The sequence below is a fragment of the Rousettus aegyptiacus genome, unplaced genomic scaffold (genome assembly GCF_014176215.1).
Source record: "Rousettus aegyptiacus isolate mRouAeg1 unplaced genomic scaffold, mRouAeg1.p scaffold_m13_p_3, whole genome shotgun sequence".
In the NCBI taxonomy this organism is placed as follows: Eukaryota; Metazoa; Chordata; class Mammalia; order Chiroptera; family Pteropodidae; genus Rousettus; species Rousettus aegyptiacus.
In genome coordinates this window covers 45,395,273-45,421,939 of record NW_023416306.1, presented here as the reverse complement: position 1 = coordinate 45,421,939, position 26,667 = coordinate 45,395,273, and the positions used below count along the sequence as shown (strand labels likewise).

The window sequence follows — 26,667 nt, the reverse complement described above, 5'->3', positions numbered from 1 at the left end:
CACTCAAGAGCAATGCTTGGCACTCTGGCAACCTTCTCTCTCACTAGGATGCAATCCCCATAGGTTTACACAGACACTGGTGCCCCAGGCTAGGCAGCCAGATATGAGGCAGATACCTCTCGCTCCTCATGGGGGAACTTTGCAGCCAAGATATCACTCCTGATTCTTAATTGCCACACCATGAGAGTAGGACCTGCCCTTTCCACTTCTCTGCCACTCCTACCAGTCTTACCATGGCTGCTTCTTTATATCCTTAGTTATAAGACTTCTATTCAGCTGTTCTTCAAGTGCTTCTCAAGGATGGTTGTTCTATAATTTAGTTGTAATTTTTATGTGGTCATGGGAGGAGGTAAGCATAGCATTTACCTATTCCACCATATTGACTTGAAGACTTTTTTCTTTTATAATTGAGCCATTGCTGCTAAGGATATCTTAGAAACACAGCACTGAGCTAATTCTCGGCACTGATCACATAGCTTGAGGCAGTGTATGTCGCATCATCTATTAACTTTGGTTACACAGGTTAGCCTTAATACTCACATATACAAAATAAGTAGGAAGAAGCCCAACCTACCAGGGTTATCTTCAATGAATGAATGAAATAACAGTCAATGACGACTGCTAGCTTTAAATGTGTGTGGATGTTGGAAAGAAAAATAAATCACACAGAGATATGCAGTGAAAAAGTTCCCTGAATGTGAATGAAGGTGCCTTTTTTTAAAAAGTTCCTCCCTCCAGGAACCACCCAAACACATATAGTCTCCTAAAACGGAGGGCCCTTACCACATTTCTTTGCTTAGTTCTGAAGCTGCTGGTGGGAATTCAGTTGCTGCCCAGTCTCTGTGCAACCATGACTTCCTATCCTCAGAACTAATGTTACAGAACAAAGGTAGTAAGTTCAAAGCCCATGTCTTACAGAGAAGCCAAAAGTCCGAGGCAGTAGGTTTTTGCAAAGAAAAGATTCATCAGGCCAGCCAAACAAGGATACCAGAGATGAGGCTGAAATTAGTCTTCCTGAATAAAGGCTTGGGACTAGTTTTAACAGTGAGGGTAAGAAGAGGTTATACATATTAATTCTAATTCAGAGAGTCTGATTGGATAGTCTTGGAACTAAGCCATCTAAGGTTAGGGATGTGGGAGGAACGAGACAGAACAAAGAAATTCCAGTCTTGAGTTTGATCAGATATGGTCTCTGCATCAGATCCTCCTTATTAATGGACTTCTCAGTTCTTAACGGACTCTGGGTGGTAAAAGTAGCATCTCTGTTACTTGAGTAGTATGAATTTTGGTTCTGTTGTGCTCTCTTGGTCAGCTTAGGGTCATTTAGCTGCTAACTGCCTACTCAATCTTCTAAGAACAGTCTGATACTGCTTGGTGGTCTCTAGAGTTCTGTGAGGAGGCCTGTTATTTCCTGAAAGACACTTAAAACTAGGAAAAAAACTATTAGGGTTTGGTTTGTCTTAGGGCCCAATTTCACAAATAGACTTGGCAGTACACTGTTAAACCCCAGCACTAGCTCCCCGTGGCAGCCATCAGTCAATACCAGAGGGGGAGCCTGTGTTCTGCTTGCCTTCTTTTGAAACAGAAAGCCTCCTAGTCTAAAATTAGCAAAAGTGGGAAAGCATGGAAGATCAGTAACCATGCTCGTGACGGAAAAGACAAAGAGACAGAAACAGATCCCTCTGAAAGCCTCCTATTTGGCAAGGTGAGTGAGGAAGGTGGGTGGTGAAGCAGTCTGGACACAGTGACCATGGCCAAAGGCTTCCCACTTCTCTGGGTCCATGCTGGGGAGTCTTGCAGACTTGCCTGTACACTCAGCAAGGAGTTCAGCATGAAGGAGATGTTCCATGCTGGTCGGGGCACAGAACCCCAGAGACCAGCACCTTGACACTATCCAGGATGCAAATAGGAACCCCAGTGCCAGTACTACAGAGTTCCACATCCCAGAGCTACCTCCACTGCCTCTCAACCCACCCCAGCCAAAGGAGGGCTTTTCCAAGAGGGGCACGCGGCACTGGCTTGACTCTTATATCTGAAATGCCTGAGTCATGTTGGAAGGTGGCTCCAGGACTGAACAAGTGTTTACAATCTTTAAGTGAGACTAGGCTGTATTTGTGGGTTTTCTCTGCAGGTAGAGTTTTCCTGTCCACATTTAACATCAGTTAATGTTCTGGTAGCTAAACTTAGAAGATAGAAATGGAATTCTTTCTAAATCTTGTGATAAATCTATCTATGCAAAGTCCCCTCCATCCCACTGAGAAACAGGAAGAGTCCCAGAGGTAAAAGACACAGTGCTACTCCCGTTGTTTATAGAGAAGAGCCTTACCCTCTGTTGGCCTTTCTTTCACTTGCATTATCTGACTTGGTCCCCTTGATGGCGCCCCACGAGGTTGGCAGGGACTGTCATTCTCATTTACAAATGAGGAACCATGATCTCACAGCGCTTGTATCAAGACTTCTACTCTTAGTCCAGATACTCTCTGGGTTCAGGATTTAAACAAAAGTTAAAAAAAGACTTCATTTAACCTTGATGTTGAAACATTTTACTTTGCATGGCCTAGTACTCATGACTTTGAACCCAGAGAGGGAAATGTAACCCTAACTCACTGTTGACCAGACATTAACAGTATTTACATAGTTATAATGATAAACTATATGTTTTCTAATTTTGAAGCCAATCCAGGGACAAAGCAGGGAAATTTGAGTGATAACTTCAAAATTGACTTTAATACCAGCCCTGAAAAAGCAGAGATAAAAATTAAGTGTACCTAACACAAAGAGGGAAAAACATAAAAAGATGAAATAATGTGGGAAAAAATATATAGTATATTACTGATGGAGTACAAACAGTAATTTAGTATTCACAGTAACAAAATACAATATAAATAGCAAATGTCAGGAGGAAGCACAGCGTTGGAGAGGGTCAATGTCCTTCATGTGGAATCAATAGATGCTGCCTTAGGTTAAGACTATCTTTTATTCCCTGATTTAGCAAAAGATGTGAAGGAAACCACTGGTAAAGCTTAAAAGAAAAATCATAAAAGGAGCAGCCCCTAGGGGATAATGGAGTGGGGGGCAGGAGTTCGTTTATTTCATAAGTCATCTGTATCATGTGATATATGTCGATGTTATTACTTTGATTTATAAGGCAGAGAGAGGATGACTTTTAAAAGACAAAAACCATGGGTCGTACTGTATGTTCTCCAAGCAAATGCCCCTATGAGAATTAGCTATAAAACACTCATTAGGTCTGCAAACAAAAAAAGACTGTTCCAGGCTATAAAATTATTGATGACTGTTTTCAGCAGTCCAGCCAGGCTAATGCTCTCCAGTGAAGCCAAACTAATGTTGCTGTAACAGAAGGGAGCATTTTTGTAAATGACAGAGGCCTGTGTGGTGTCAGAGAACCATTAATATCTACTCCCAGAGAGGGCGCTAGGAGGACGTGAGATTCCCCCTCCTGTTCCTCTTACCTGTGCTGACAAGCTTGTGACGCAAGCTAAGCACAGAGCAGCTGAAGAGGATTCACAGCTCCTCTGCTTTTACAAGCGAAGAACAAAACTGGTAGATTAAGTTCCCTGAGTGCCTTGTTGCAAATTAGGCACAATTAGCCCTCAGACAGTCTGAATTGAGGGAATTGTGGTAAAACTTGATGGTGCAGAACCCAGGCAGGCAGCCAGACTCTTATACCCAATCACCTAACATTGCTTCTAGAAATGGATCTTCCCAAGCTATGAGGCTGAAAATGGCGGGGCCTATGACCTGACCGCTGGGTTTTGAGAGCATTCCTCCCAAGAGAGGTGCCCTTGCTTATCAGTGACCCTGAAAAATGGGATCTGGGAAACTCTCAGCAGAGAAAGTAGAAATTGATTCCAAATAGGCATGTGCCCAGGAAACCAACAGTACAGTAAGAATACAGCAATCAAAAATATTGCCCAGAGTCAGAAGTGAAGAGAAACAGACATGAAATTGACCAGTGGCACAGACATTTAAGTGAAAATCCTTCTTAGAACATACCTTTATTGCTTAGGGCATCATCAAAGAAGGCTCTGGATGCATTTATTTGGGTTGAACAGTTTATTCTTGCATTATCTCCCTAGTCTATGTATAATTAAATTTCATTAATTTTTTAAGTAGCAGTGGACATATACATACACAAGTGTAATACTTAACGTCCTGCATGAAGAATTTCTTGATTAGCGAAAAATACACTTTTATTTTCAATGTCTATAACCTTTACTAATTCTTTTTGCTAAAAATAACAATGATGTTAAAATGAAATATTTTTACTATCATTTTTGGCTAAGGCCCAAAACAAAAGCAAGCTGTGAGACTATGGAACTTGTAAAAGAAGTGGTCAGAAACCAGTTTTGTAATTATTAGCTGACCACCCACCTCCAGTCTTTCAAAAAAGTTGGAGACCAAGAAGAGTTGGCAATTAGAATGTGAGCTTTATAGAGACAAGTCAGGGAGTTGGGAGGTGCCTCCCACAGCCCAGGTAAACAGGCTTGAGTGAGATACTTTGGAGAGCTTAACAGGTACCCCATGGAGTGTAGGGGATATATACATGCTTCCTAGTGTCAGGCCTGAGATCCTACAAAGTCCGATGGCAGAACATGGAGAGTTTGCTGTTTGGAGAAGGCCTAAGCCACCCACTCACTCCTCTCCATGCTTTGTTTTGCTCCTTATCACTTTGGACCAATATAAATATATATATTTTAAGTATTTATCTCATTGTCTTCCTTAATGCTATGTAAATTCCATGAGGCTGGGATTTTTGTTTAGCTTGATCTCTACTATACACTAATCACTCCATAAATGTACATGTTTCGATATTATTCTCATTTTACATGTAGGAAACTAGAACTCAGAAGAATTAAGAAATGTATCCAATATCACACAACAAAGCAGGAGATCCAGAATTTAAAGCTAAATTTCTGATTCCAGAGTTCATGCTCTGCCTGTCATGCTTTAACAGCTCAAGTATCTGTTTCCCCAAAACATATTTTCATTCTTTCTTAGGTGGTAGACAGTACCCGGTCTAAGACTTTTAGGGAAGTAACATGCCAGTTCTGTACTCTGATCTTACTCAGCATATACCGAATAATGAGGATAACAAATCTAAAGATTAACGAAATGGTTATGTAGCTTTTACTCAATGCCAAGACACGTTCATAAGTCAGATTATTTAGAATATACTTAATGAGACTTTAAATCCCTAATTATATATAAAGCGACATACTTTACAGTTTTTTTACATATGTCATTTTGTTTGAGTATTAAACTATTAGCTTGAATAGCGTTATTCTTGATAAATATTAGATATTCACTAACTTAAATGTTGCTTTTTAAAATTGTGGCAAAATACATAGAGCATAAAATTTACCAGCTTAGCCATTTTTAAGTGTACAATTCATTAATATCAGTACCTTGTTGTACAGCCAATCACCAGAACTTTTTTCATCTTGTGAAACAAAGTTATACTCATTAACAGTTCTCCATTCCCCAGCCCCCCACACCCACTCTCCTACTTTCTATGTCTGAATTTGACTGCTCCAGGTCCTCCATATAAATAGTATTATTCCATATTTATCTTTTTATGGCTGGCTTATTTCACTTAATGTCCCAAGATTAATCCATGTTATAACATGTATCAGAATTTGCTTCCTTTTTAAGGCTGAATAATATTCTATGGTATGTAACAACACATTTCGTTTATCATTCATCTGCTGGTTGACACTTGGGTTGCTTCCACCTATGGGCCACTGTGAATAATGCCGCTGTGAACATGCATATATTAGTTTGCTCAGGCTGCCATAACGAAGTACCTCAGACTAGGTGGCCTAAACAATAGAGATTTATTTTCTCACTGTTCTGGAGGCTAGAAGTCAAGATCGGGTGTCAGCAAAATTGGTTTCTTCTGAGCCCTCTCTCCTTAGCTTGTAGATAGCCATCATCTCCCTGTTTTCATACCATCTTTTCTGTGTGTGTGCTTATGTCCTAATCTCTTCTTTTTATAAGAACACCTGTCATATTATCTCATTTAACTTTACCTCTTTAAAGACTATATCTCCAAATATGGACACACTCAGAAGTACTACAAGTTAGGACTTCAGTAAATGAATTGGGGGTCAAGGGAGAGAGACAGTTCTGTCCATAACACTAAGTGCACAAATATCTGAGAGTCTGCTTTCAGTTATTTTGGATATATACCAGAAATTGCTGGATCATATGGTAATTCTATTTTTAATTTTTTGAAGAACATACTCCCTGAGGTATCATACTCCCCGACTTCAAATTATACCACAAAACTACAATAATCAAAACAAAATGGTATTAGCAGAAAAAGAGATACACAAACCAGTGGAACAGAACTGAGAGCCCAGGAACAAATGCACACATACATATAGGCAACTAATTTTCGACAGAGGAGCCAAAAACATAATGAAGAAAGGAAAGCCTCTTTAATACGTGGTGTTGGGAAAATAGGGTAGCCACATGCAAAAGAATGAAATTAGACAGCTATCTCATACCATACACAAAAAATTAACTCAAAATGGATTAAAGACTCAGACATAAGACCTAAAACAATAAAATACATAGAAGAAAACAAACTGAAGGACCTTCGTCTTGAAGGGGTTTTTGTGAACTTGACCTCAAAGACAAGGGAAGTGAAAGTAATAAATGAATGGGACCACATCAAACTTAAAAGCTTCTGCACAGCAAAAGAAACCGTCAGCAAAACAAAAAGGCAGCCAACTAAATGGGAGAAGATATTTGCAAACAATACTTCCAAAAAGGAGCTATTGTCCAAAATATGTAAAGAACTCATACAACTCAACAAAAATAAACCCAAAAATTCAATTTAAAAAATGGGTAGAGGATTTGAACACTTTTCCCAAGAAGGCATACAAACAAATGGCCATTTGAAAAGATGCTCATAGTCACCAGCTATAAGGGAAATGCAAACCAAACCACAATAAGACACTACCTCACACCTGGAAGAATGGCTGTTATCAATAAGACAAGAAATAGCAAGTGTTGGTGAGGATGTGAAGAAAAGTAAATCCTTGTACACTGCCTGTAGCAATATAAATCAGTGCAGCCTCTATGGAAAACAGTATGAAGGTTCCTCAAAAAAAAAAATAAAACTAGAGCTACCATACGACCCCTTTGATCCCTTTTCTGGGTATCTCCTCCCCAAAATTTGAAAACAGTTATTCGTAAAGATATATGTACCCCTGTGTTCACTGCAGCATTACTCACAATAACAAGGACATGGAAACAATCAGCGTGTCCTTCAATGGATGATTGGATAAAGAAGATTTAGTACCTATTTACAATAGAATATTAGTCAACCATAAAATATGAAATACTGCCATTTGCAACAACATGGATGGATCTTGAGAGTATAGTGCTAAGTGAAATAAATCAGATGGAAAAGGACAAGAATATACGGATTTCACTCATACGTGGGATATAAAACAAAGCAATAAATGAACAAGCAAACTTATAGACACAGAAGGGTAGTTATCAGAGGGGAAGGAGAGTGAGGGGAGAATAAAAAGGCTAAAGGGAGTCAAATGTATGGTGATGGAGGGAGACAACTTCGGGTGGTGAGCACACAATGCAATGTATAGATGATATAGTATAAATCAGTACACCCGAAACTTATATAATGTTATTAACCAATGTCACTCCAATAAATTTAATTTTTAAAAAGAATTTATACTGAAATATATTTTTAAACACAAAACAATAAACAATATGCGGTATTTCAAACTGATCATTGACTTTTATATTTGTTTATGGAGCACCTAGTTTACAATTTAACAACAAAAGAATGCTGCTTTGTAAAGCATGTTTGCCTACTTGTTTTTCCTCATACCTTCCAGTCCATCATTGCTCTTCTCTAGAGAACAAGGATCACTGCAGCTCACATCATGCATCATATACTGCACTTGATTTTGCTGGTTTATATGATTATTTTCAAGTTTCTAGCATATTCGCCTTAGCTACCCTTACTTTTGGCAAATCTCAAGTAGAGATGATCATAGTAAAGGTGTTTAATGGGAAAACAAAGTTCAGATTTTAACTCTTTAATCACAGTGTGACCTTGGTGAGCCACAGTGCCTCCTTGGGTCTCCGTTTCCTTATCTGTGAAGGAGAAGGGGCCAGACAGAGATGATACAAATAAGCAGAAAGGTCTAGTATGATGCAGAAGAGAACTGGAGAGGACATGCCCAACCTCACTGCTGCTCAGAAATGTGGGCTCTGAATTGCCAGCTGTTCTGGTTTCTCATAAGAAGTGGTGGAAAACCAAGTTTTTGTGGGAATTTCCTGTTTCTAAAATTAGCAATAATCCTAACTTAAAAAGTCTTTTTGGACCCAAAAAAACTTTCCCAGTCACCCTGGGTCTGTGGGCCAACTGTTTGCAACCTCTGGGCTGAACACCCTCCCAGATGGAGGTCCCCTTACCTGTGTTCTGTGCTGCACCAGCGCTGGCCCTGCGACACTGTAGAAGGTTCCCCAGGCTTCCGTGGGCCACACACATAGTCTCTTCACCTCAGGGCTTGAAATCTCAGAGCCCAGCTCTCTCATGTTGTCGGGCCGACTGGAATTTTTTTCTCTATTATGAAAAAGAAAGTTTTCTGAATGGCTGGCAAAAATCAAGACTTTATTTAAAACAGATAGCTCTAAAATGTATGTGACCTAAGATATATATTCCATCACATTTCTGGTACTTCTAATACCATGTGCTGAGAAATCAAGTTTAAAATCATGACCCTTAGGTGCCTCATGACACCTTTTTTTTTTTAACTTTGAGATATATCTCATATACCATAAAATTCATCCATTTAAAGTATACAGTTTTATGAATTTTAGTATATTCCCAGAGTTATATAACTATCACCAGAGTCTAATTTTAGAACATTTTCAACACTCCAAAAAAGAAACCTCATACCTAAGTCACTCTATTGCCCTCTTATCCTGGCCCCTAAGAACCATAATCTGCTTTCTGTCTGTATAAATTTGCCTCTTCTGTACATTTCGCATAAATTAAATCACATGTGACCCTATATAACCAGCTTCTTTCATTAAACATAATGATTTTAAGGTTCACCTATGTTGTTGCATATGTCGGCACTTTGCTATTTTTTGTTGCTGAGTATTCCATTGTGAATTATTTATCCATTCATCAATAAATAAATATTTGGGTTATTTCCACTTTTTGGCTATTATGGATAATGCTGCAGTGAAGACTCATGTACAAGTATTTGTGTAGGTATGTATATATCCATTTTTCTCAGATATATACCTTGAAGTAGAATCATTGGCTCATATGGATTTGAGGACCCACAAAACTTTTCTAAAGGAGCTGCACCATTTTACATTCCCATTCACAAAATAGGAGCGCTCCAATTTCTCCACATCTTCTCCAACACTTATCTTTTTTATTATAGCCATTCTAGTGGGTATGAAGTGCTATCTCACTGTGGCTTTGATTTGCATTCCCCTGATGACTAGTGATATTGAACATTTGTTCATTTGCTTATTGGCCATTTGTATTTCTTTGGAGGAATTTCTAGAGTTATTTACCTTTTTATTGTTGAGTTATAAGAGTTCTTTATATAATCTGAGACAAGTCCCTGTTAGTCTCATTTTTGTTCCACAAATTTAATGTTCAGAATATTCTACTTCCTAAGATAGGAAACTAGTCTAATACATGTGAAAAACAGTGTAAGTAACATTTTTTTAATATGCCTGTTATCATTTTATCAAATTTTGACTATGTATTACTGAGGAAACTGGATATTTATTTTTTCTGTAATCATATTGTATTTTAGTTGAAATAATTCATTAATGTACCCATTAAATCCAGAAGAATACTCTAGGTTTTTTTTTCTATTTTAGTTTTGTTTTAAACATGCTAGTAGCTTACTCAGAGTTTCCAAAAATAAATATTAGATTGAAAAATACTGGCAAAATGGGTTTACTTCTAGGGAGGTGAACTCTGGATAACAAGAGGACAGCAGAAAAAGGAGAATTACTTTTTTTTATCTAAATCTTATACATGTAGTGCCATTAAAATAATTTTAAAAAGAAAAGCACTTTGATTACCCTTAATCTTAGGAGGGAAATAAAAATCATAACTAAAAACTCAGACAAGAAGGGGAAAAATTGGTTGTGAATCTCATCAGGTAAATTATATGTTTATAAAATAACAGATGCCATTAGAGAATTTTTAATCATATGAATATGTTAAATATTTTTAAGATCATATTTAATTACCTATAAAATATGAAACCTCCCTCTAAAATAGAAATAAAAATCAAGAGGCATGCTACAATTACATATTTTCAGCCACCTTGTTTTTTGTTTTGCTATTTAAGTAGATAAAGAATTTATCTTTCTCATAAGGCTTAACACCAGGCAGAATCATTTTCTATCCACAGGAGCAGTGAATGGCATCTTAACAGTTGAAAGGCAAAAGTCATGAGGCCCATAACTATATCCTTGTTTCAATCCAAAAAATAACTTGAGCAATTTTTATTGCTACACAGTGCCTCAGAGTATCCCTTGAAAACTGATGGTTTACTTAACCCAAGAAATCTGTAGTTTATAATATAAAGTCAACAGCTCAATGGGAAAAGGCCACATTCACCCTGCTCTTTAAAATCAATTGGAACAGACTCTTTTTCCCATACTGTATAACCCATCTTGTTTTTAAAAAGCAAGAGGACTTTTTTTTTACATGTCTAGAATTTAGAAGAAAATGTATCAAGCCAAAAGTGAAGTAGCTTTAATCCCTTGACCTCACATGCCCAAATATTACCAAATGGAAGACCTGTGGAAGATCTCCCTACTGCCTCCTGAAACTAGTCTGTATTTTCCCAATTTTCACAATTTTCTTGTCTTTTATGATCAGGAAAAAATATAAAAGAACCTGATTTACTAAGATACACACAATTCTTTTGACTTTTTTTAATATTGAAAATGTCAGAATATCTATTCGTGTATCTTCAATTAATAGATATGTACTGAAATGGAATTATGTGTGGTTCCCAGGCTAGAGAAGAACAGAGGAATACAATGTCCTCAACAGTCTCCCATCCAACTAGGAGGCTGAGATAAGAAACTCAGAGGATGACTTTAAATGGAAGTTTTCAAAAGGGGTGAGCTCTGAGCTAAGCCCAGGAGGGGGACAAGACCTGGTAAAGGGAAAAGCGAGGGGAAGGTGAGAGAGTGAAGTCTTCTCAACTCCTGCTCTCAGCCCTACTGCCCTGGGAAAACCACAGCCCACTGCCAAGTTTGTTTCATGTGGCCAATGGCCAGTCCCTTCCCCCAGCTTGTCTAACACCAACGTCACACTCTTCCACCACTATTTGTGGATATTGTGTTTCTGCAAAACCATCACATGGCAAATTTCCACAGGTTAAAAAACCTAACTAACTTTTATTTCAGTGGTGGAAAGATTGTGCATTCCTGAGCCCTTAAATTCCAATTTAAATATGAAAATGGACCAATTACTTAAACAGCTAACTATAGTTATAGCATGACAAAACGAGGTTGTTTTTTTCATAAATGACTCTTCATTATGACTGTCTTGTTTTTGTTATTGCATTCCTTTGGCTTTTATTGTTGTTCCTAAGGGCACATTTAGGCTCTCCTCACAAAGCACATAATACAATGCTCTGTACTTATTTAATTCATTGTTACTCAGAGTGTAGGCCTTGCACCAACAGCATAAGCATCATCTGGGAGCTCCTTGGAAAGACAAACTCATTGGTTCTACCTCAGACTGACTGAATCAGACAGAAACTCTGAAGGGTGAGGCCCAGGAAATTGGGTTTTAATCAGCCCTCCAGGGGATTCTAATGCACATTGAAGTTTGAGAACCATGAATGTAATTGAACATTTCTTACTAAAAATGAAAAAGAGAAAACAATGGAGAGCAATCATCAATGCTAACAATGCACAGGGTTATCTTTTCTAAACTAGCAAAGCATGAATACTGTGAGAACCAACTATTCACAGTCAAAGATGACCAGTGGGCCTCTAGATTCACAGCAATTCTCCCTCATAAGGCGTAGGACCACAGATCACCTCTCAGAAATGTGAAATGTTTCATGCACCAAAATGGAAAGTTCACTACTGATTTAAAAAAAAAAAAAAATGAACTCAAGTGAGCATATCTCTAGGTTTGACCATATTTCCTTCAAACTCCTCTCAATTTATTTTCATCCTCAAAAGCTTTCCCCATCATGGCCTATTTAGCCACTTTAGAGGTGTCCTTGAATTTTGTTCTGGAGGGCTCATTATCATTATTCTTTCTTTTTTTTTTTTTTCCAGTAAAGGGTTACCTTCCAGTTCAACATTTACCTTGGAAGAGGGGACCATCTACTTGACTTCTGAGCCAAACGCTCTGGAAATGCAGGATGATAATGCCTCCGTACTCGATGTTTATTTAGTAAGTGATGTTTAGTTTCTTCCCACCTTACCCTCTAGTTTACAAATGGACTGAGGTCCTGAATTACATCACATGTGCTTGGGTTTTAAAAGAAAAATAGTACCATCACTTCTACAAATGATGTATCCTTTCACAAGCCATGTTTTCCCACTGTGTAGAATATTACACAAAGAACATCTAGGGTGAGATACTAAATCACCATATGTAATAAAAGAACAAATCTCCTAATGCTGGGACAAAGTGAGGCTCTTCAGTTTTATGCCCAAAGTAATATCTTCTTTGACTCGAATATATATCCCCATGCATGTGAATCATCTTCATTTGGGGATGACTGCCTTGATAAATTGTTAGCCTGAGGTACAGAATCAGGTTGTGGGAGGAACCTGAATTCAGTACCAAGAACCTTGACTCACTCCCTCCCTCAGTTGTCACCAACCAGCTATGTAATCTGAGTAAGAACCTCTCCAGCTGTGTGTCCTTATTTGCCAGATGAGGGAAATACCTGCCCTGCCCACCTCACAAGGATGCTTGAAAGATCACAAGTGATCATTCATGTGGACACCATTTAGTGCCTTTCAAGTTGTCTCTAGAGGCATAATTGAATTATTAGATGAGGCCTAGAAAGATACTCTGATAGCTAGACTATACAGGAGACTATTTTTCCTGCAAAATACATCTCACACTCATTGTTCATGGCCTTGAATACCTGCACCAACTCTCATGAAATGGAAAGTGTGATTTGGAATTTTCTACTTAAAGTTTTGCAAAACCCAAGTCAGTACACTACATCACTCAGTATGCAGGCTTGACACTGGGAATCAACACCACTATCTCATAGTAGCACATCTCCACACGCCATTTTATGTTTCTCCACATCCCCCAGGCTAGCACTGTATTTCTTCAAGTGTTATTCTGCAGGACATCAGTCACCCAAAATGTTACTTCTCAGCCCAAGGCCCTCTAGTGTCTTCCCACCTCTCCTGGACAGAAATCCACAGTCCTCAGGGCCCAACACCGGTTTGGCCTTCTCTGCCTCTCTGAGCTTCTCTCCTGCCTCTGTCTTTCTTGCCGATGCCTTTTAAGCCACACTGGCCTCCTTGGCACTCCTCCCACACACCAAGCACATTTCTCCCTCAGGATCTTGGCATTTGCTATTACTTTCTGGGCACTATCTCACTGTCCCATGCTCATTCCCTCACTTCCTTCAGGTCTTGGCCCAAACATCTCCCCCTCAAAGAGGCTTTTCTTGACCCTCCCCCATAACCATTATGAAAGGATTTTTTTAAACTCCTGAATATCCTGGTTGTAGCACACAGAACTTTTTTCCACTGAGCAGTGCTCTTCCCCACATTGCCCCCTTTTTTAAAAACAGTAAGGTATAGTATATTGCAAGATCCTTACAGAAAAGCTGATTCTTCTCCATAACCAAGAAGATAGGGAATTAAAAAGGAACAAAATATACAATATTTTTTTGGTTTCACAGTAGGTATGGTTTCATCTGAAAGTAGAAATCAGGAAAGCTGAAATGAAAGACCAAGTGAAATCTCATCTTCATGAGCTAAGGGTTCATGCCACTTATAAGTATCTTTAAAAAGACAAATTTGCACCGACCAAGGGCATGTGGTACTCCTGAGTGGACTGCAAGATCTCGAGATAGTTAAATGGGGTTGCTAATGCCAGTTCCTTATCCTTTATTTCTTTGGTAGAAAAGTTCATTGTCTTATTAGTCCTTTTGGTTATTCCTCCCTGGTACTATCAGTTTCATTTATGAGAACACTGCTATTTATTTGGTTTCAGTGGTGTCTAATTTTATTGCTTTATGTCTTTGATACTGAAAAGCAAAGCATTTCAGAAAAGAGTGACGCTTGCCTCAGAAGCAAGGAAAAGCCCCAATATTAATCACTGGTTGTATTGAGAGCACTTGAACTAGAAAAAAAGAATCATGGGAGTTTAGAACTGAAAGAAATGGTGGTGAGCTGTCTGGTGTGGTCTGCGGACCAGTTTTCCCAGCACAGCTTTTGTTGTGGTTCACAAACATTGAGGGAAAAGGAGAAGGGAGTCAAGCTGTGGAGAGAGTCACAAGACAGTAGAAATTTCTCTCATCAAGACTGGAAAAAAAACTGGTCTGGTGGAATTTGGAGAAACAACTATAAAATGAGAAAATTTTTAAATATTCACAGTAACTATTAAAAGTTAATCTAAATAAATTTTTATGAAGACAACTTTTACGGAACAAAAATTTAGTGAGAAGAGGCATTATTTTACATTTTTTCAATTCTTAATGTCTAACTTCACAAAAGCTGGATTCTCGTGTTTCTAAAGTAGATTGTTGCAATATCATTGTGTTCCACTGCACTCTCATGAGAGAGAATGAGAATAAAAAAGCAAACAACATCTTAGTGTTAATAGGAAAATAGTTTAACCTTATGGATTCCTGGAAATGGTACCCCTAACAGTTTTTCTAGTACTTTAACCTGGTCCCTTCTCCTGTTGCAGAACCAAATGGGACATGAATTAGAGAGAAATAGGCATCTATGCCTATCTCTGCCTCTCATTAATCATCAACCTTGAATTAACTCTTTTCTGGCCTTAGCTTTCTCACCTGTAAAGTGGATCAGGATATCATCTCTAAGACCCCATCCAGCTCTGACCAGCTATGACTTATTCTAAATTACAAGGAGTTGCAGAAATAAGGTTTATCTAGAGTAGATACAGTTGTTTCTCCATATTTCACTGTTTCATCACATTCTACCTTAGACCTTCACAGTAGTTAAACTTGTTTTATGGCAATACATCTAGAAAGTTCTGCACCATTAACTTGTAATTTCGGGGTGTGTTTTCATGCTGGAGATTTTTATTTATTTTGGATGCTTTTCCAGATTTAAAAGGATACAGCTCATTGCCCTCCCTTCGGTGTTTTAATACTCAACACTGTGAAAGAGTGAATGGAAAAGAAAAGCACAAGAGGGAAAACCAATCTTGCCTACACCTTTTTCTCTCCATCCTCTAGACCTAATTAGAATCCTCTTAATCACAGCCATCCTTATGGGAAGAGCAGTTGGAGCCTTCTGTGTAACACTGTGTTCAGTACTGTAACCAAACATGGATTTCTCTTAATGTCTCTCCTTTCCATACAGCTTTCTCTATTGTTAGTTGTAACCTAATCACCAAGTGGTGTTATTTGTATATTAATGGACACTACTCTTTATATCCCTTTCAAAATATGATTTAAACCCAAATGATTTGTGAACATAATAAAACCCAAATAACATCTGAAATTTCATTTTTAAGGATCCATCCACATTTTGTGCACATAAATTTGGCCAACTATCCTGCTTTTTCCTGTGATTTGACAAAATTAAAAGAAGAGGCTATCTTAAAAGGGAGCTAATTGTTCCATCGTCCTTATTAAAACGCTTGGTTCTGGCTCCATGTTCCTGGCTATCCTCACTGCTTTGAAAAGGCCATTCGCCTTCATGCTCCAGAGTTCCAGGCTCTCTGAATCATTTGAAAATATTCAAATCAAGGAATGTATTTCAGAAGATGATTTTATCCAGTGCCCAAAGATGTGTTTTCCATTGAATTTTGAGTTGATGACACAGATTAGGGTATTTAAAAGAATACAACAGAGATAAGCGGGCTCTCTTGATTTAAAATAGGCAATCATGCAGTCTTCATAATAGAGCTAGATTCTACTGTTTGAATAGCCCCTGATATTCTAAGGCACTGACGCTGTCACAGTAACTGTTATTTCAGTTCCTAATGCCGTTTCCTTGCCTGATGTAGAAAGCAATTTGGTGTTAATGGGAAGAGGAACAACTAACAAAGCCATTGCAGCTGAAAATGTCATGGGTCACTAGCTGAGGAGGGATGAGTAAGTGGGAGATGATATTCCTATTTAAAATAACAGAAATTTGAAAGATGGCTGCCACACAACAGTGACTTTCTTGCTTTCAGTCCCGAGATATGCCCTTTTTTCCTTACTTCCCATATTCACATCCTCTCAGTAATACGTATTTTCATACAGATACATGTCTCTGCAAAAGTAGCTGTGGGCAAAGGAAAAGAAATAGTTAAGCCATTTCTTAGCCATGCCAGTACTGGAGATTAGTACTCTGATGTGCAGCTGTCGGACAGCTTGATTATTGAATGTGTCTTTAGGGTGGTTAATAATACTCTTTGATCATGGAAAGAAGAGTGGCAAAGAAGTGAAAATGATTGAATTAACAGCTTATCATACTATTATGCATGGGAAAAGCCTGAGAAAAAGAAGAGAAACATTTTAAATTAGGTCACAGGGGTCTTAGAAAATTTAGTGGAACTTTTTGGCAAGGAAACTGCATTTCTGGATTCAATTCCATTGGCATTGAGGTTAATGATTTAATGTGAAGTATCAGATCTCTTTAATCACTCCTTGTCTGAGCCAGTGTTAGCCGATGTGAGGGGTGTTTATTTCAAACAGTGGCAATTCTATTGCTTCAGCAGAGAACTAGATTCCTTACCAACCAAGGATGCTGCTCTTCAGCTTGTAAGGCATTTAACCAAAATGCCACTTCCTTCTACCATACGACTACTTGTTGAGAAGGAGATTTCAGAAAGGGCTAAATAGGGCCCTTTTTCGTTCCCAGAAATGCTTGACCCCCTTAAGTCATTAACCCAATTATATTTCTAAGACATAGGGAAGTGCTAAAAAAAATGAATCCCACTGTCTGAGCCCCATGGCACCTAGAAGTAATTCCTGTACTGAAACGAGAGACACAAGCTTCAAATTAATGAGGCGACCTGTCGATCTGGATTAGGCAGTCACCCGCAGGATTAAAAAAAAAACACACAACAGTATTAAACTACTGTTTAAGAATTAGCTTAGGGATTTGGAGTTGGAGTTATAAAGGCATTAGGCTTTTCAGTTAAATTAGGCCCAAAGTTAGCAATCGAATGACAGCTCACTCGTAAGGCTTTGGTAGTTTTTTGTTTTATCCTAGCTTTACAGTGAATTGTGGCCTCCCAGGCCAGCTTGATTTCTACCTTTGTTAAGGCCAGTTCTGTTCTACAGCTTGCCTGAGTCTCTTATTACATCCAGGCCCTCCACAGGTAGCCCCATAATTTTCCGTTCCTGGCCTCTCTCCTCTTGTCCGCTGCCTCCAGACTCTCCCTTATCTCCCTTATTGCTTCTCTTACTGATTTCTATTTCCGTATCCTCCCTTATCATTACAAGCCAGTGCTTGCTAGCCTCCTGAGCCTTTCTAACTTTCGGGAAAAGAGGGTTTGACAAAGGACAGTCTCTAATGGTGTGAACTTGGTCTACTGGGCCCTGAGCCTGTAGGAAATGAATAGCAAACTCAAGAGGAACCAGATTAGGAAACAAAGGAGAATTTTACGGAAAGCAAGTTTAAATCATATCGTCGGCCTAGTGAATAGGGTTGTCATCATTCATACCCTTCACTCTCTTAGGATCTGAGAAGGAATAGAAAAATGTGTCAGAAGGGAGAATTTATAAAGTACTGTACACTTAAAAAAATAAGGCCTCCCCGAATGTGATGAACGGTATGAGGAGGACTCAGGAATGGGGATGTGAGGGCTTAGCTTCCCTTTGGTTCGTATCTGCCTGTGTTAGTTTGCTAGGGTTGCTGTAACAAAGAACCACAGCCTAGGTATCTTAAACAATAGAAATGTGTCTCAGTTCTGAGGGCCAGAAATCCTGGACCAAGGTGTTGGCAGGGCCATGTCCCTTCCAAAGTCTCTAGGAGAGGATCCTTCCTTACTCCTTCCAGCTCTGGTGGTCCTTATCTTCCCTGGCGATGACTTGCAACACTCTAATCTCTGCCTCTATCTTCACATGGCCGCCTTCCCTGTGCCTGTGTGTCCTCTCTTCTTCTCATGAGAACACCAGTCAGCCTTCCCTGTGCCTCCGTGTGTCCTCTCTCCTTCTCATGAGGACACCAGTCATTGGATTAAGGGCCCACTCTAACCCAGAGTGACCTTATCTTAACTTATAGATGTAATTACATCTGCAAATACCTTATTTCCAAATAGGGTCACATGCCAAGATTCTAGTTGGACATGCATTTGGGGGGCTCATTATTCACCAACTACACTGCTTTACTCAGGGCCCTGTGAATTGCTCCTTGCCACGTGTGGTCCCACGTTCCTATTCACTTTTCATCTCCCTGGCTAAGTCACTGTGAGGTTGGGTAGATATTTCCAAATTATTTTGGATCCTCACGAAAAGGTGTAAAGTAAATGAATGTATTAAGAAATACACTCACCTTTGGGGTCATATCATGCATTAAAAGTAAAATCCCTGAGGTAGACCAGGGCATTGGTATTTTTAAAAGCTCCCCACATATCCAGGTCCGAGCTGCACTGAACTGGTTGACAGGATCTCTCAGCTCTGAGCATCCTATGATTCCAAGAAAGATGCGCTAGATATAAGGGAGAGCTGTGTCCCTTCCCAGGGTCCCCTCATAAGAGGGTTCATCAGCTAGCTTTGCTTTACATTAGAGAAAATTAACGCGCTTGATTCTGAGGCGAACCCTAAGAGCTTCCTACCACATTCAAGTTTATGAATTGGGCTTGCGTTGTGTTCCTGCTTCCCGCAGACCCTACTGCCACCTACTGGTAGGAAAGCATCTCTGACCCAGGGAGATAAGGGACTGAAGTCCTTGAATTGAAACCTAATTAGGAGTGTTTCCACGGACGATTTCCACCCCATGTCCTTTATCGTAGCCTCTCAGTGCCTGCACGTTTGGCAAGGACACAGGCGACTCCCTCTGACAGGCCCAGCACCTACTGTTGTGGCGCGTTCCAATCTAAGACCCGCAGAGCCAACTGAGATGAATTATGAGCCTTTAATAGCCAGCCAGCGACTGACTCTCCTCCGCCATGCAGGGTCAGAGAATCAGCCCCGAGCTCCCAAAAGAGGCAGCTTTTAAAGCCTAGAACCACACCAAACAAGCAAGCAGATTACAGAAGCAGAAGTTGTCTCACTTGAAAATATTCCACCCTTAACACTACCACTTCTCAGGTTGAACTGAAGGCTACAGTTACAGTCAGACACAAAACTACAGGTACTAATCTTCTCTAGGACTCAAGTGTGCCCTTCTCATCCATCAAGGCCAGTTCTACTTGAGCCTCTTTGAAAAGGCTTCCAGGTGGTTAGGGGATTCAACACAGAACATGGTTCTTTCTACTGCTTAGGCAGCAACTTCAACAAAGTGTCAACAAGGATGAGGTGGAATAAGCCTTTCGTTCACTTTCAGTCTTTGACAGGTTGTCCTTACAGCCACTCAGCTCCTAGGTGACTGTAGCTTCTGAAGTAACCCCTACACGGGATAGAATTAAGTATAATAAAATTGAAATGTAGTCTTTTTAACTTCCTAAATTTCAATAATGGCTACTTTATTCATTTCATAGGCTGCCATAACAAAGTCCTACAAACTAGGTAGCTTAAATAACAAAAAAATTACCGTCTCATAGTTCTGTAAACCAGAAGTTCAAAATTAAGGTGTCAGCAGGGTTGGTTCCTTATGAGGGCTGTGAGGGAAATCCGGGCTTTCTTCTTGGCTCATAGATGGCTGTTTTCTCCCTGTATCTTTACATTGTCTCCCTTCTGTGTCCAAATTTCCTCTTTTTATAAAAACACCGCTTGTACTGAATTAGGGCCTACCTGAATGACCTTATTTTAACTTGACTACCTCTGTAAGACCTCTATCTCCAAGTAAGGTCACATTCTGAAATATTGAGAGGTTAAAACTTATGAATTTGGGGTAGGTACAAACCAACCCATAATGGTTAAAAGTGCTGAGAAGAGAAAGTCTTGATGGGGGTGTAGCTTCTAATTCCTACCCTCTAGACCATGTCCAAGGGGCCACTGGCATCTTATGCTTTCCTTCTCTGTATGTGAGAGAGAAGCCAGTGGCCTCATCCAAAGGCAGTGCTTCTGTTTGAATGAAACCAGGCCCATATTCCTCCCCACAATATTTTCCTAATGTGGCAGAAGCAGGAGTCAGAGTTAATTCAGTTGCGGCCCCAGGGCTATGTGACATATTAGATAATAAGGTAAGCATTTGGATTTACGGTTAGCAGAACTCACTCATGCTAGAAAGTCCACTGTAGAATTGTCACTGATGCCCTCAGGCTTCTCTTGGGTCTTTGGAAAACAAATTAATCAGGCAGGGAACTCTGCTACAATATTGTTGCTGCATTAACAGTTTTGAAATGAGAGGCCATAACCCTAAATTCATCCCATGAGATGCCCAAGATGACTGCCAGCTTTTTTCCTGGGTCTGTTTTCATCTTATCAGGAATCTATCTGCTGGTTGGTATGGAACACTTTGATAGGGCACTTAGCGGCTGGCAGGAGGCCTGGCACTCTGTGTGCTGCCAACGCCTCAGACTTCAACAAACATTCTCCCAGATCGGTCACAACATGGTAGTTTTCATTAGAACTGTGCACACCCTTCAAGGACATTCCAAGTCCCACTTTCTGCCTCAAGGCTTATTGGTTAAAGGCCTGCAGTCCCTGGCCCTTGGGAAGGAGTAATTTCACCTCTGATTCCAAGTCTAAATAATTTTTTTTAAGTGCAAAGGTAGGAAATTTAGATCCGAGCTTCTCTTAAGTTCCCTCCATCTATGAAATCCCGTAGCGGGGCAGTCTGACTCCATTCATACACCGTGTCCTGATTGCTACAGCAACGGCATGTGTAGTTGTTTCACTTCCCAAGAAAATGGTGAGCTTTCAGGTTCTGCTGCTACTGGACAAAGGCTATCCCCAAGTGACTACACCTTGTAGAGTAACTTCCAATCTGAGATACATATGAATATAATAAAATGTAAATATAGAACCTTAGGTAAAAGGAAAAAGAAAAAAGATTTCACAGAGCTGCATTCTTAGAAATCCCTGAATTTCAAACACAGGGCAATCTAGTGACCCTGAGTTTGAGGGGACTCCAGAGTCAGGGTGAAGCACTGTGAAGCCTTTATGTGCATGGCTGGTGATGCTGTGAGTTTAGACTGAAATGAGTGGTGAGGCAGGACCAGTCGATGCTCTCACGGCAACAGAAGGAACATCAGCCAAAAGAATAAGACAATAAAAAATAGAGAGGAAATAGAGCAGGGCTGGGGAAAACAATTCAGGAATTGCTGATGGAAACAGGAGTTGGTATAAAAGGAAATAAGGGACTACTGCCTACAATAGCCTGGAGAAAAATGCTTTACTCAGAGGTATTTTGGCAAACAATTTCAACTTGAAACCAAAATGAGATGATGCTTAGACACCAGACAGGAAAAGATCCTGCTTCAGTGGGGTCCTGGGGCTGAACCCTAAGGTAGCTGTAGTTAAAAAAGAACATCACCCCTAAGGGATTATCAGAGCAGTATGGTACTTTGGCATAAAAACAGATATATAGATCAGTGAATTAGAAAAGAGAGCCCAGATACGAATCTTTGCTTATACCATCAATCTGCAACAAAAGGAGGCAAGGATATGCAATGGGGTAAAGGCAGCCCCTTCAGTAAGTGGTGTTAGGAAAACTGGACAGATACATGCAAAAAAAAAAAAAAGAAATTAGACTACTTTCCTACAGCATATACAAGATTAAACTCAAAATGGATTAAAGGCTTAAATGTTAAACCTAAAACTGTAAAACTCCTAGAAGAAAACATAGTCAGTAAACTGAGATTGTTCTGTCTTTTTGGATATATCTCCTTGGGCATGGGAGACAAAACTAAAAGACAAATGGGACTACATCAAACTAAAAAGTTTTTGTACACTGAAGGAAACCAACAAAACTAAAGGACAATCTACTGAATGGGAGAAGATATTCACAAATGATACATCCATTAAGGGGTTAATATCCAAAACATATAAGGAATTCATACAACTTAACACCAAAAGTACAAACAATCCAGTTAAAAATGAGCAGAGGACTTGAATAGACATTTCTCCAAAGGTGACATATGGGTAGCCAACAGACATATGAAATGATGCTCAACATCACTAATCATCAGGGAAATGCAAATTGAAACCACAATGAAATATCACCTCACACCTGTCCGAATGCCTATCAATAAATCAACAAATAAGAAGTATTAGGTAGGATGTGGAGAAAAAGGAACCCTCATACACTGTTGGTGAGATAATAAATTAATACAATCACCATGGAAAACATTATGGAGGTTCCTCAAAAAATTAAAAATTGGGCTGCCATACAATCCAGTAATTCCACTTCTAGGCATTTAGCCAAAGAAAACAAACATTAATTTGAAAGATATAGGTATCCCTTTGTTCACTGCAGCATTACTAGTAATAGCCAAGATATGGAAGCCACCTAGGTGTCTACCATTAAATAAATGGATAAAGATGTAGCACACATTTACACAATGGAATATTAATCAGCAACAATAAGAAAGCATGAAATACTGCCATTTATGACAACATGGATGGGTCTTTGAGAGTATTATGCTAAGCAAAATAAGTCAGATGGAAAAGAATAATATGATTTCCCTCCTATTTGGGATATAAAACAAAGTAAAAAAACAAACTCACGGATACAGATAACAATATGGTGGTTACCATGGAGACGGAGGGGTACCAGGAGGGCGAAGAAGGTAAAGAGGGTCAAATATATGGTGACAGAAGGAGACTAGACTTTGGGTGGTGAGCACACAATGCAATATACAGATGATGTATTATAGAACTATACTTTTGAAACTTATGTTATTAACCAGTGTCACCCCAATAAATTAACAAAAACAGTATGAAGATTCCTCCAAAAACTAAAAATAGATTTACCATATGACCCAGCAATTCCACTTCTGTTATTTATCAGAAGAAATCCAAACACTAATTCAAAAAGATATATGCACCCCTATGCTCACTGCAGCATTATTTACAATAGTCAAAATGTGGAAGCAACCTAGGTGTCCACATCAATAGATGAATAGATAAAGGTGTGGAGCATCTATACAATAGAATATTATGTGGCAATAAAACAGAATGAAATCCTGCCATGTGCAACAACATGGATGGGCCTAGAGGGTATTATGCTAAGTGAAATAAGTCAGGGAAAGAAATACCATATGATTTCAATTACATATGGAAACTAAAAATCCAAAACAAAATGAAAATAAACTCATAGAAACAGACCAAAGGGATGGTTCCCAGAAAGGAGGAGGATGAGTGAAAAAGTAGTAAAGGGGAATATAGTCAATAATATTGTGGTCAAGTTTACATAGTGACAGATGATTACTAGAATTAGCAGAGTGATCACATTGTAAGGTATAAAAATATCAAAGCACTATACCATACAACTAAAACTAATATAATATTGTATACCAACTATACTAAGATAAAAAAAAAAATGTAAACTACCAAGAAAATTTACAAGCAGTATTTAATAGAATCTTGTGGTTGAAATGGAATTTTGTGATTATCTGACACAGCTCAGCCATAACTTCCCAACCTCTCCATTGGCCACCACGTATCAAGTGCCTTTTGGGGTGCCGGGTATAGGACAGAGCTTTCTGCCTTGGCTCTATCCAGAGGCCAGTCAGCCTCAGCTTCACTCCCAGTGACAGCAACTGCCTCTCCTTCAGTGACTACTTATTTCTTTATTCTGGTTAGAAAATACTTCCAGGTTAAAGCAAAACTGGCTTCCATACATTTATCCAGGTTCTGGTCTTGGAGCCCTTTAGTTTCACTCATTGGGTCTCAACAAATGGCAAATTGGGCCCATGTGCTGGGGAGGACATGAGTGTGAATATCAGGATGTTCGATGTGAGGGGAGACTGGGAGGAGTGAAGCTTCACCTGTCTACTCACTTCACGCATTATGGTAGTTCAACCCCCACCCTGAGGATCACGGCCACCTGTGTCACTATTGTTGCTGCCAGTGTCACACTTTCAGGTGTCCTAGGACTAAACTAGTATCTAATCCTTTCTTCCCATGGCTAGCCTTCAGATATTCAGAGATGATTATTATACCCATCTCTTCATCTTATTTTCTAGACCAAAAAGTCCAAGCCTCAGCCAGTCCTGGATATGGAGCCCTTAACTGGTAGATCTTCTCAGGCATGACTCAAATTGGTCAATGTTCCTCTCAGTCTGGCATTAGAGACCAGACACAGACCCAATTTGTGATCTATAGGACCAGCAGAACAGAACTATCACCTACTTTTGTTTTTTGGTTTTAAGAAAGCAGGACTCAAATCTAGTTATCCTTATTCTCTGTGAGTTTTATGTCACTGATTGATGCATCACACATCAGAGTTATAAAATTAAGCCTAAATAAAGTCCACCTTAAAGACATCTCTTCTGAGGATATGGGCAATTTTCCATTTGCCCACTGCTATAGCTCACGACACCTAACACTCAAGCTGCTTCTGAAAGGTGATTTCTGAATAACAGTTTAAGCATGTTGTGCATTTAAGTAGGCAAATCTCTAACAAATAAGAGGGAACAATCTAAACTATTAAAGTGGTAATAAAAATTACAAATAGCCTCAAATTATGTGATAAAATACTCATTTTAAAATAGAATTCCCTTTTTTTTTTTTTTGACATAGTTTTTCTAATAATTTTTGGAGTCAAGCTTTTTCAGCTTCCAAATAAAGGTGTTGGGAAACAATCTCTGATCCAGCTCCAACCTTCTTAACTAGCATATGCCAGGCACCGTGCTAAATGATATGTATGTAATTTTTGTATATTGTATATGTGTGTATACATATATGTGTACACACACACCATCTCTCCATAGAAAAGTTTACCTCTTAAAAGTCCCCTATAAAGTGGGGTTTCTTGCCACCATTTTACAGATAAAACAAATAGAGTACAAAGATTAAGTAATTTGCATAATGTCCTACAGCTGTAATAATTAGGAAATCAGTAGATTTAACCCAGTGTGTCTGTCTCTAAAGACTGAACATAGTACTGCTTCCCCATATATATTTTAGTACAACTCTCACAGGTTGAATTAGCTGCATCTGACCTTAAATGGTTATTATTTTAGGAAAAATACTTGTTGGATATATTTTACTCCTTGGCCGCAGGGATAGTGTTTTAAACTGAACACAGCACTTATGAGTTCAAAACCATATTCAAGTTGCTGTAATTGGCTTCAGGCCTGAAATAGCACAGCACATCCCCAAAGCTCTGCACACGTGAAAGGCAGAAGTGTGTCTTAGCCAGTATTGCTTCTTTCCTAGTCCCTACCCATGCTATTATTTAGTAGGAACTTGATAAGCCTTGATGTAATTAACGTGTTACAGATCCACCAGAGAAGCATATGCTGTGCTAATCATTGCTGAAGAATCCCAACCTCATGCACGCCCACTTCGACCTGCACATTTCCCAGGCACAAGTCACTGGGAAAAATAATGTGCTTTGTGTTGCTTCTCATGAGGAGCAGTTATAAATCAATGCCAAAGCTAAGTCTTACAGCCACTTTCTCTTTCTCCCAGTAAGTGAAAATGGTGACCGCCTAAGCAGATGGGTGAGACATGCACACTGTCGTGGGAGAAGTTCCTCCACTCCAGAATTGCTCAAAGGAATTCAGCTGAGCCCCACGACGCAGAGAGTAATAATCAACTGGACTTGGGAGTTTGCGAGATATCGAGAGCCTTGGTCCATGGGCTGATCAACAGATGTGATGTGAAAAATACCACACTATTCTGTCATTTGCTGTTGCTTGCTGAACTGTGAAGAACTGCATGAACTATATTTAAGCTGCTTTCTACACCATTGCCAATCACCTTTTTGGACTTGAAAGTGCTATTTTCCTATTGACACTTGCATTATTTCATTTTGCATGTATCCAGTGATTATACATCAGCAACATATGTAATCTGCTTATATATTTTTTAAAAACCCATCCGTGCAAAAATGGTAAATAAAGTATAAATTCTGTTTTTGCAAAATTATAATCATAGCCCATGTCATTAAAAGTTTAAATTGGTTTCATAAAAAGATCAGTACAATAGGTCTGCATATACTTTATAGATAAGTAGCTTCTATAAAGATATTTTCACTGTTTACTAGTGAAATGAAAAAAGCAAAGCTATTTATAAAAGGCCTTATGTCGTGTACATACATTGTCTTTGAAATATTTGTGATTTAGTTTATTGCTTGTAAAAGAGAAATTATATAATTTATTTAGTAAATACTATTGTAAACTATAGTTTTATTGAGAGAAATAAAATA

General features: G+C 39.0%; 1 protein-coding gene across 4 annotated transcripts in view; it reads left to right on the top strand.

The window, feature by feature from the left end:
* Positions 1–26,396, top strand: part of PIP5K1B (phosphatidylinositol-4-phosphate 5-kinase type 1 beta) — a 271,639-nt gene extending 245,243 nt beyond the window's left edge. For 2 of the 4 annotated variants that reach the window (XM_016135546.2, XM_016135547.2), the window contains exons 14-15: positions 12,355–12,472; positions 25,929–26,396. In XM_016135546.2, coding sequence (XP_015991032.1) covers positions 12,355–12,472; positions 25,929–25,931 — 121 coding nt within the window. In that variant the 3' untranslated portion in view covers positions 25,932–26,396. Of the gene's footprint in view, positions 1–12,354; positions 12,473–15,351; positions 22,142–25,928 lie in introns of those variants that run through there. The other 2 variants (XM_016135544.2, XM_016135545.2) reach the window with 1 other exon arrangement.
* The last annotated feature ends 271 nt before the right edge of the window (positions 26,397–26,667 follow it).